Source organism: Halyomorpha halys, unplaced genomic scaffold (genome assembly GCF_000696795.3).
Source record: "Halyomorpha halys isolate HHAL.00 unplaced genomic scaffold, Hhal_1.1 Scaffold97.1, whole genome shotgun sequence".
NCBI lineage: Eukaryota > Metazoa > Arthropoda > Insecta > Hemiptera > Pentatomidae > Halyomorpha > Halyomorpha halys.
Genome location: NW_027108815.1, coordinates 446659 through 459231, shown reverse-complemented (window position 1 = coordinate 459231; position 12573 = coordinate 446659). Strand labels below are relative to the sequence as shown.

The following is a 12573-nucleotide window of genomic DNA, read 5'->3' as shown; positions in this document are numbered from 1 at the left end:
ATTATATATTCACAAATAGTCCTTGTATTTTCAGAAAAGACATAATCTTATTTAAATATGATTCTCCATTTTCCAATGCCTCTGATATATTTGAAGGTATACCCAGTTCATTTATTCTTCTCGCGTAGAAAATACACTCTTCGAAGATATGATTTATTGTCATTCTTTGATTACATTTCTGGCATCTGGGTGGATCCTCCTTTGTAATTAAGTGAAGGTGTTGATATTATTGATTTATTAACCCAGGCTTGTGAATTAAATATCAGTAGAATTAAAAATAAGTACTTAAACAATTTTTTTTTTAGTAACTGGTTATACGATTTTCAGTACTGAGCTGAGTCTAAGAAGGGCTGTATTTCTTTTTTAATTTAAGATTTATTTTTTTTAGTAAGATTTATTTTTAGATATTAAGGTAGGCTTAGTTGTTGTAGTGCTTCTTATACTAAATCAACCCAATTTAAAGTCCAACTTGGCCCTCTAAATGTTTACTTGTCATAACACCAGAAGGCTATTTTAAATACAGATTTTGATTTAGACTTATATTTCTTAAATTATAAGTCAGTTTTTATAATCCAAAAGACATTAAACTAGTTGGCAATTAGTTAACAGCATAACCTACTCTTCTTCAAAGTAGAACTGAGGCTAATAGGAATGTCTGCCACATCCCTGGTCCATCAGGTTCTACCTTCTTAGCTTTATTTTTCCTGCCAGCTTAACCCCTCCATTATACTCCTTCCTCAAAGGTTGTTCATGATTACAAAATATAAATCAAACAAATTTTGAAGTTGTTCATAATGTAATTATTAATAATACTTTATAATTATCTAATGATAATAATTAATAATTATGTAATAAATTGAAAGAATATTGAGAACTTTAAATATATTTTACCTAGATTTAATGAACAACCTGTTTAGGTTATATTATGTTTACTCTGTGCCAACTAGATCAGTGTCTTTTAGATTGTAATATCAATAATTGGATAAAGAGAAATAAGGTTAAGAATCAGACTCGTTTCATGAATTTATTTTAGAAAATTATTACTTAAAAAATATATTTTATATCATAAGGTATACATTCCATTTTCCTTGATATATATTTTTTCCCATTCCCTTTTTATCCGATACCCCTGATAAGTAATCAGCCATGTACTCCCTTATTCAATTCAATAATTGGTTACCAAGATGTGTATGAATGGTAAAAATGATAATCCAGTTGAACTTTATCCTTTCTAAAGTATAAATAGGAATAATGATTGCAAAAAAATATGTTAGCCTGTTTTTTGTAATTAGCTAGAAAAAATTAATTGTAATTATTACACTCAATTGTACTTATTGTAAGTTATAGGTAAGATAATTAGATAAAATATTGTAGTACAGTTTTAAGGAACCCCAAGGTTCAATGCTGATCCCACCAATCATTGTCTAAACGCATCTATCCAAACCCAAATCTACAAGATAGTCTTTACGCAATCCTCCCACCTCTGTTTTAATTTAACCTTTGGATGCTTACCCGTCGGTTATGGGTTTATTGACACTCCAGAGATCTGTAATTAGACAAAATATATCACTAAAGTTTTATGTAAAAAGATCAGTCTTCCTTCAGTTATCTAAGTAGTTTTATTTTAAATATTTTAATATTTGTTATATAGGGTAATTTGTAGATCAAATGAAATAGGGGTTGTGAAATAGAAGGGAAAGAAAAAAAAAGGAATAAATTGAAAAACTTGTAGTTAGTTTGTAGACTAGTATTCATTGTAAAAGAAAACTGTGAAAAAAAAATATTATCTTTCTATTATATTATATCTTATAAAAATATGTAATTTATATATGTCCAGTCACGGATTGATCAGTATGCTGTGTAATGTAGCAACCTGATGTATTTGGGCAGCATGAATGAATAAAGTATTTCTTTCTCTCTTCTAGAAAAGAAAATTACAAAATATTATTTTCTAATTAAATCTCATTATAGTAAGTAGCAAACAATTTTTTTTTTAAATTATTATTATTAAAACATAAAGAATTATAATATAATTTTAGCAGTTATCTTCATTTTCAAATAGCCAAATGTGAACTATTCACAGTTAATAGAAATTTTTGTAAACATAACTAAATTAAACATACGTAGAAAATAAAACATTATTATAGATTATCTTCCTACAATATTATAGATTTCTTTTATTCCTATCTTACACTGTCAATAAATGAGGTCTTCTGCAGCCTACTGGAGTTAAGTATTTTTAAGATGGATCTCTCATCAGTGGACATACCTTCGAGCTATAACAGTCAAAGTTTATCTACCCATCTTGTTGGTATTATTGTCTTAATACATAAATATTCCTCATGAGTATTGGATCTATCATACAATATTGAGAATATGAAATTCCTTTCGTGTTTTCATCCAATTCTGATGCATAAGTTAGTTCAGAGAGAATCTTTTCAAATGTTTAATTTTCAGGTATTAAATTTTGATAATTAAGAGATCTATCAGAATTTTTTGGTTAATATTTTTTATCCAAATTTTTCTCAGACACAAGATATGTATCGTTATTTCTTATCTATACTGTAAAATTTTAATAAGCTTCTTTTCACGAATAAACTCATTTTTTATTTATTATTTTCATCAAATGCTGACACCGTGCATATCACCTCACTATTTGATTTTTTCAAGCTATTTATTCTCTACACCCAACTTCTTCTCAAGCTCTAAACATAAACTTAGTTATAAAAATGTAAAAGTTCAATTCCTAAGAAGAAACATCAACAGTGATTTAGTTTTCGTTACAGTAAACCTGTGCATGTTATCTTCCATTCCTTTTAGTTATGAAGTATATCTAGTATTCCTTTCCTAGTATTAACTGCATGTACCAATTGTTATTGCTTATTTATTATATTAATTAAAAAAAAAAATCAAAATTTTATATTTGAATATGAACTTGTTTATAACCATAAAAAAATGAAGTAATGTTTATAAAAGTTACAATTTTATAAATTGACGAATTCTTCATAACATTTAATGAAGATTAGGGGGAAAAATCAGTCTTATCAATTATATAACTCAGATAATTGTTTCAAAGGAAAATTTTTATGTATGGTAGCTGGTTTCAGAAGTTAGTCTTAGTTGTGAGTTACTACTGAACACACAAGTTACTAGTAAAGAGGTCTTAAGCTCTGTTTAACTCAAGGATGAAATTAGTACGTAACTAGTTACTAGGGATATCCATGATCTTAAGTTTAACATATTTAAGTGTATTAAATGGAAAAAGTTGTGTTAAATAGAAAAATATTTCCTTCTGTTACCATGTTAAAATGGCAAAGAGAATCTGTTAATAGGTCTGCTAAATGGAGAATGGCATCATGCTATAAAGCAGCTGGGCTCCACACCATTTTGTCTGTTGTCGTTTTAAAAAATTAATTGCTGGTAGTTCATTTTTTGTTTGTGTTTTGGACGTTTTTATACTCTAATAAAATAATGGATGAAAATAATTATAAAGAAATGGAAAAAAGCTAGGAGAGGAAACAAGTAAGGTGGAAGAAAGATGATGTGACAAAGCTCTTGGAGATTTTATTATCTCATAGAGATTACAAGGTTACTTAACAAGTTACCTAGAAAATCCACTGAGAGCTCTTCTGTGTTCAATATATAATATGAACCTTAAATTAGGTTGCTCACTATTCTACACTTATTACATTTAGCATGTTAAAAAATTTTACATCTAGCACATCATGAATACCCCTACTGTCACAAGTACAAGTAAAGAGGTCCAAAGATATGTTAAGCTCAAGAATAATAACTTAAAACTAGCTTACTTTGAGAGTAAATGGTGATCACCAATAATTTTTTTTTTTGTTCAATGATAACATTAATCCCTGACTTTTTAGTTTCCTACTGGAAGCTAAGGTTTCCTATTTTTTGAATTACTAAACTGTCATACCATCAGGTTTTGTGTGATAGTGGCCATTATGTATATTTCACTATGTGTTGAAGTAGTGTGCTAGCTGTCTACTACATCTTGATAGTGTACTGTCGCACCTTATTACCTCATAAGGCAAAACTTTTATATAAATTAACACTTGTCTGCTTCCTTTTGGTTGATTGCCTATGGTGACATTAGTGGAGTGGAGGTTAGGTTTTCTGTCAGTGTGTTTACTGTAAATTTTGTCATACTGTTTTGCTGTTGTGGTTGTTTTATCATGACAGAAAACTGTTGCTTCTGAGTTGTGAATTTATATACTGGGAAATAAATATCTGACCAGCTTTTAGTCCTACTGAGGTTCAGTTTATGCAGTATATGTTGTTATTACCAACAACATATCTTATTAGTTCTATTAAATGCATTACTGTAGCTAATTTTTAGCATTGGTTGATGGAATGCTTTACTCTGAAATTAATTACAAAATATCTGATGTTTTGTCATTGAGTCAAATTAAAAATTTATTTCTACTTTTGTATTGATTCATTGATGTATAGATCCAGTGAGGAGCGACCAGAAGGAGAAGGCCTGGAGCTAAGAAGATCGGCGACAGCTCCGCACGTCCCCGACTCCCTGACCCCAGGCCTGCGACGGAGGAGGCAGGCTGCAGACAAGTACGTCACTGACAGCTCCCAGCTGCCACTGAGATTCCAGAGGCCTCGCAGGCTGCTGGCTCAAGACGATGCTCCCCCTCGGCCCCCTCCTCTATCAGACAGCACGGCGCTACCTCACGAGAACAACGCCAGGTCGGTATCACGCCGCCTCCGGCCGGTCTCCGTCCCTCTTCGCTATAATTTATAATAGTATGTTCATTTTATCTCATATTTTATTTGAAAATTTGTTTAACTACTGTTTATATGCATTAAAACTTCAACTAATCCGGGTATAAAATGGTGGGAGGGGCAACCTCAAATAATCTAATACAGGCAAGCCCTGTTTTAATTTGTTTACTTATGTATTTCAGAAAATATCTGTGTTGGAATAGCAAGTTTCTAGTAAAGTGTCCAAACAGTGATTTCTGAATTTTCAAACAAAAGTTACTGTTTTTGAAAAAACTGTATCTTAGGTACTATCAAACATACAGAGCTCTTTAAGATCAAATTTTTTGACTCTGGATTGGTTTTTCGTACAATTGATAGTTCCCAAGATATTGATCATAGAATGAAAAATCACCGGAAATTTTAATAGAAAGTAATGCTTTATTCATCCATGTTGCCCAAATACATCGGATTGCTACATTACACTGGATACTAATCAATCCGTGATCGGAAATATATAAATTACATATATTTACATGATATAATAAAAAATAAAGAAAACATTTTTTTTTTTCCACATTTTCCTTTTACAATCAATTCCAGTCTACACACTAAATACAAATATTTCAGTTTATTCCTTTTCTCTTTCCCTTTCTTGCCCCTTCCAGTTCACCATTTCACAATTTTTATTTCATTTGATCTACAAATTCACCCTATCAGATCCTCTCTAGTGATTCGTTAAACAAATTCACTATTAGACGGCAATGTGAGATCAAACCAGAGAAATAGGTCACAACAGTGGATCAGTTTATAGAAAAACAAACAAATAAATACATTTTACCAAAACAAAACTAATACATAGATTTAAAGGAAAATATAATAAAAAGTTGGTTAATAATAAATAATAAAAATAATTTTTTATTTATTCTGGGACTAGTCCCTTCAGACTAATATTACAAGAAAAGAGGCATTAGTGCCTTAGAGTATGATACGAAATTAGAAAAATAAACATGAACTTATAAAGTATTGTCAAGTATAACTAAAATATTAAATTGGAGAAGAAAAAAAATCAAATAAGTGAAATAAAAAAGAAAATAGACAAAACAAAACGATATATCATCTCATAAATCATAACTATCTTCTAATTACATAAATGAATAAGAATCAAACACAAATGAACTAAAAATAATTAACAAAAGGGACAATTATTATTTATATACATATTTGCGAGTGATTTGTTTTTTTTTGGTTGACTCTATAGACCTTGTAGATCTTTGGCCGCTCAAACCAGCATTCATCACACCTGCCTATCTTGGGCAACTGCTTTCCAGTTTGCTGCAAGTAGCTCTTTTGAATCTTTGTTGATTCTGTCTATCCATATCGTTTTTCGCCTCCCACGTGGCCTCTTGCCAACTATATTGGCATTCATTGTTGTGTAAAGGCATCCTGATGGATTGCTTCGAGGAGCCATATGTCCTGCCCATCTTAACCTCCTTGTCTTCATATTGTGAGATATTGATTGACCAGTTTCTGCAAAAAATTCTTCCCCTCCATGTGTTAAGGCTGTGATCGCAAATCGCTCCTGTAATTGTACGGAGAACTTTCTGTTTAAATCTCTCGATTCTGCTTTCTAGGATACCTCTCAGAGCCCAGGTCTCGGAGCCATTTGCAAGTAATACCGAAGGAGATCTAAAACATCAAAGGTGGAAAAATAATTAAAAAATAATAATAAATAAGTAAGAAGGCAAAAAAAAAGTTAATAATAAATTAAAAATAAATCCTCTAACAAATCATAAATGGTAGGATATATTTTATTTTTAAAAAATATGAAAATTATTGGATGAGCATACATAGATATCTAAAGATACGATATAGATATGAAAAACATCTAATAATATTTATGTTACATTGCATTCTGAAATTTTAGGGTTTTTCTTGAATGAAATAAACACTGTATTTAATACATCATATCAAAAAATCTGAGCTACGTGACTATTGCGTTTATTTTCTTTTTCTTTTTAACTATGTTTTGTTCATTCGGGCACCATTTTTTATTTGATTGCTAATGGATATGACTGAACCTTAGTATGAAATAAATCACTTTTATTCTCTCAGGTTCCCGGCTATAAACCTTACATGCTACAATTTTTTTTTTATTCCTGAAATTTCTCTTCCTTTTTTCTAAATTCAAGAAAATTCTGTCACTGATAGTGGAAAACAAATAATTAATGTTGTGTCTTTGTTATCCACAGGTGTAGAAGATTCCACCCGGTACCGAACACGGATGCCGCACCCAGAGAAGCCTGATCCTCGCTCCCCGCTTGCCTCCCCCCCACTCTCTACTACAATTCTTATCAACGATGCGTCAACAAGTTATTCTAGCTAGCGATAACTCAAAATCGGCTATCTTAACATTTTAAGCATCTTTCTTTTGTATATATTTGTTACAATAATCTTATATAATAGATATTCTTCTTTTTAAATGATATACATATTACATGATATAACTTATAGTTATTTCATTTGTAAATATTTATGTGTGTATTGCTTTTTTTTCTGATTTTTTTTTTTGTTAGTGTAATAATTTGTGTCAATTCAAGTTGTTATACTTAATTAAGGTGGCTTACAGTAAAAGCGTATTTGAAATAAATTTTTTTTCACTGTATTCAAATTGATTAGAAAAGCATTAAATTGACATACTTATCTAGTTTTGCTATATTTGTGTTAATTTTCATTTTTTTTTTTTTTTTTTATAGAGTTAATTTATATAATATATAAGAAAAAAATTAAATTTTACTTTATATAATATGAACGAAATATGTGCCATCAGTTCAATGCCCAGAGAATGAAATCGCTAGCTTTTACTGTTTTCCATATTTGATTATATTTACTTATATCACTGTTGGGCAAAAATTAGGTATAGTTGAAACTAATAGCTAAAATTGCCATGGATACGATGTTTATTTATCAATGATTCATTCATGAATAAGGGTCGTATCCATGGCAACTTTAACTATTAGTTTCAAATATAGCTAATTTTTACCCATCTCTCTCTCCATTTATTATTTTAGAATTGTGAAATCAAATATTTGTACTGTAAATTGTTTTTACGTTTAGCGGGCTGTGCCGTGTCTTGTTAATGAAGCCCATATTTTTATTTTATCGGGATATTTCGGTAACATGGGCTCGACTGATAATTTGTGTTACCTGCCTTTAGTTGTGAACATTTTTTCTTCGCTATTCAGCGGTTAAAATGCGAGTTTTTCATTTATTTTCTTTCTCACAAATAAACTTACAGAAGTTTCATCGACTGAATTTATTGAAAATTTTTGTATATTCATGTTCGAAAAATGTAAAATATTTGACTCGAATTTTTTTTAATATTCTAATTGGGTTTTGGAGATTGCTGATAATAAAATTGGTGTATGAATTATAAAATTCAAAATATGCAACCTTCAAAATCACACTTCTGTCAATTAAAAAAAAAAAAGAAATGTGTCAAATATTTTTAACAGTTGAGTTAATATATAAAATTTTAATAAAATCAGTGAATGATATTAATGTTAGTTTATTTGTCATTATATATAAATGTAAGGGCGCTGAAATCCGCTTGCCCGGCGTTTTGGCTCAATCGTTTGTGTGATTGTTCATCATCCAATGTGTATATTAAAAATATCATTAATATTTTTGATTAATGGTATTACTAAGCGTGCTGTGATGAGATTTCGGAAATGATTATTTGCCTATTTTTTTTTTTTGTTTCTTTCTTTTTTTTTTAATGTTCCACTTCATATCGGATACTTGCTAATTTATTGTACTCTAAGTATAATATTTTATAGATACGCAATTTATATGCTTTGAAAAAAAATCGACATTATTAGGAGACCTCCTAGGGAATACCTTGCACACATTTTTATTGGGATGAACTCTAAAGTGAATATATATAAATATATACATAAATAATGACTCGATAGTTAAGTCTAGCGTTTAAGGGTAAATATAATTGTACTAGTCATACAAAATAGAGAACGGGACATTTATTGTGCTAATTTAGGATATTTTATTTAAATAACTTATTTTTTATGTGTGTGTGAGATTTATAATTTTTAAGCTAAATTTATTTTGCCAAAGAATTTATGAAATTTATTTATGTTTTTTCGAAAATCATTTGTTATATTTTGTTGAAATGTGAAAATATAAGTGAATTTATTACAAATGTGTATATGTTTGTTCCATAGATATATATACACATTTTTATGTTAAATTATGCATTATTTATTTTACCATTTTTTGTAAATAGTCAAGAAGAAACTGCTTTAATATAATTCAATAAATACATATTTAATATAGCTGATTCTGTCCTTTCAGAATATACATATAATGTTTGAAAGATAGCTATGTTTTATTATACAGTGACAGTATAATTTGAATAAGTGTAAAATTTAGCTTTTGATTTAAAAAAATTCAATATCTACTGTAGATTAGTTAAAAGTTCCTTTTAAAAAATCAATTCATATTCTCGCACTAAAACACAGTCGGACAATTGGTTATCGCAGAATGCCTTACAATTTTGATCGTTTTCAACAAAAACAATTAGGGTATTTTTGTCAGGGATTTGTCAAGTTATAGAAAACACATTGTATTATGTCCCTGATGTTTCAGCCTAAATTGTTTCATCCTGAGGGCTAAAAGCAGAGATATAAGTAAAGTAGCCCAACTATGAGGTTATTTTTTATTCCTCTGAAGTAGTATCAGTCATAAAATGATCAAAATATGTTAATTGAAGCTGTAGAACATGTTGAAATCTAAACTTTTTTTTTAGATTAAAGTAAAAAACTATTTCAGGAGGATATAAGCGGCCTGGCACAAAGCAATATGATATCCTTCCTATTGAATGCCATCGGCCTCTTTTCTTGGAGTGCTGTTTTTTAATTATTTCATTGCTGAAAATACCTCTCTGAATTTATCTTTTTGTTTGGTTTCATCAGCTCAAGCTGTATAGGTCCTCGAATATATTACCATGACACAACATCCTCTTACTCAGACTCAATTATGGTTTAGAGATGGGAGGCAGATTTTCCGAGTTCACAATATGCTGCTTCCCTTGCGATGTTTTTGTTGGTAACACACTTTTCATCCAGTCGAAGAATGGTTCAATTTTGTTATGTACAAGAAGAGATATACGTATATTTGGTACTCAAGTGAGCAAAGATGTGGCACTCATCTTGAACTTGAATGTTTGTACACCAATCCTAGTTTCCAAATATGGTCCAAAATGCTTTATTGAGCTGAACTAAGCCTTTCCACAATCTCCAATGTTATCAAAAAATAAATTTGTTTAACATGATCTTGACAGCATTTTTTGTTTTATTCTAAGAAATCAGAACTTTCTAGTAGACCTAGTAAAACTTATTAAGTACTTAACCTATTTTGGCCATTTCAGGACTTATTCTAATTTTATCAGCCTTTCTTGATTTTAGTATTTGTATATTAGGGGGAAAAAAAGCCTTAATAAGAAAATTAAATTAATAAAAGGAATATTTCCATCAGCTGAAAGTAGTGAATTTTAAAATGTATTTTTTATTCAACTTGACCTATCCCTGGAAACAAAACCTGAATTTATGATACAAATTCAACCATTATTCGGACACTTTTTTTTTTCTATTATAACAAAATCATACTGTTATAAAAACAGGAAACTGAGCAGTCAATTTTGTAAAATATTTTAACTGATGTAACATAATTTTATAATCCGAATAGAAAAAATAAAAAAATAGGAATTGAGGTTGTACCTTAATAAAGTGCTTTTACTTTAACCAGTTAATGCCTGGGTACAATGTAATTTGTATATTGCACAAAATTAAATTTGAAAATTTACAACACTATTGAGGATGCAAGTGCAGATGGATACGGAAAGTTTAATGTTTACAGAACTCTCTGAATATGAAATAAAAATTTGTTGGGACCAGAAATAAAATATGAATTTCACTATGTGATGACATTCATGCATTAAATCATCTTAAAAATATATTTCATATGGTAGCATCAAATAAAATGTAAGTTGTAGAGGTAGGAAATAAATCAATAATTACTTTAAAATTTATTAATGAAGTGAAAATTCACGTATTAATGGACGATTATTTTAATGATTTGATTAATTAATGGATCCTACTCTCTAACGAAATTTTATTAAGATCTCTACTAATAAAATGTAATCTAGATTAAAAATTTAAATTCAAATTTTAAATAAAATGATTATACTATTAAATTACATTAAATACATTGTAATTTTTTACTATTGCTCCTCCAATAAAGGTGGGAACAATTATTTCTTGACCAAACTGTATGACAATAAGTGTATAGGTTAGTTAGTAATATTAAACACCTTTCAAGAGGGAAAATTTCGTTCCCTTCAGGCTTACTTATTTTCCGCTTTAGTTAAAGGTTAGGTTTTAATACACAAAATTTTTCGGCTGCAGTTTCTTCAATGTTTACTTTTTCTAATTTATAAATATCAATATTTAATATATCTTTCATGTTTATGACTGATATTACTCATGGGTCCTTGTACTTCTTTCCACTATGAAACTCTATTGTCTGACAGTCTTCAGCCAATGATTCTCCTGAATTTATTGGGTTGACTTGATTAGACTGTTTCCTCTAGTTCCTTTATATTGTTTTCAAATAGCCAATGATTCTCCTGAATTATTTGGTCGAATTAATTAGACTGTTTCCTTTAAATTGTTTACTTCTGAAGTATTAAATTCTTAGATCCATTTCCCTCTAGAGAGAAAAATTCCCTGTTGAATGGGTAATTCATTTTTAAAAGGTTTGTACAGTCTGGTCAAGAAGTAATTACTTCCATCCTTTTTGGTGGAGTGAAAGTAAATAATTACCATATTAATTGATAAGTTGATTATTAAAATTTACGATTGTATATTAGTGGGCTAAACAGGACTATACAGTCCCTGCAGAACACCCTGCTCATTGACAATGGTCCCGAAATGGTCTCTTTTACTTACTACTGCTTGGCTGCTATTAGGTTTATGAAATAATTTTGATCCATCAGAGCAATCTGAGACTAATCATTTCATTTTAGAACCTAGGAATATTTTTTTTAACTATCGAAAATTCTATTCTTTCAAAGACTAAGTATTTATGGAAACTAAATTATTGAACTTATTCATTTGAAGAATTGTATTGAAACAACAGAAAATACTTTAAAATATACTAATATGTGTATATATGAAGATTTTATTTGTGTCAATGTTAGGAATTTCCAGTTCGACCTGAAAAAGATGATATAAACAACAAAAATATCGTTTTAAAAATAATAAATGAAAATAGAAAAAATAATCAAACTATAATAGCAGATTATTATAAAAATACAACAAGCAACGAACATGAAATAATACATAAAGATGGGAGAATAATGAGTACAACAAATTGGATAAACAATCAGTAAAATTCTTTAAAATAAATTACCAACCAGAATTAACTAAAAAAATAACCAAAGCATTCAATACATATGATTATCATGATATTAAATTGAGATGTAAAATAGTAACAAATTGAATTCATACTTAACCAACATCAAGGATAAAATAGAAAAATTGTACAAATAAGGTGTAATTTACAAAACATACTCAACTAATTGTGTATTATAAACAGCAGCAATATCTAAAAAAACTCAGATCTAGATTAGTTCAGTAAGAAAATAACTGCAAAAATACAAAACTAATATAGTCCTGGTATATCATAGCATCACAAAAATCACAGTTTTGATTTTAAAAAATACTAGGATTTTGGAAAATGAAAAAATAACATAAAACAGAAAGTTGA

General features: G+C 29.0%; 1 protein-coding gene across 14 annotated transcripts in view; it reads left to right on the top strand.

Annotated features, from left to right (window-relative positions):
* Positions 1–9025, top strand: part of Asator (tau-tubulin kinase asator) — a 255590-nt gene extending 246565 nt beyond the window's left edge. For 9 of the 14 annotated variants that reach the window (XM_014415286.3, XM_014415287.2, XM_067047142.1 and 6 more), the window contains 2 exons: positions 4471–4776; positions 6984–9024. In XM_014415286.3, coding sequence (XP_014270772.1) covers positions 4471–4774 — 304 coding nt within the window. In that variant the 3' untranslated portion in view covers positions 4775–4776; positions 6984–9024. Of the gene's footprint in view, positions 1–4470; positions 4777–6983 lie in introns of those variants that run through there. The other 5 variants (XM_067047144.1, XM_067047139.1, XM_067047143.1 and 2 more) reach the window with 5 other exon arrangements.
* Positions 9026–12573: the final 3548 nt, after the last annotated feature.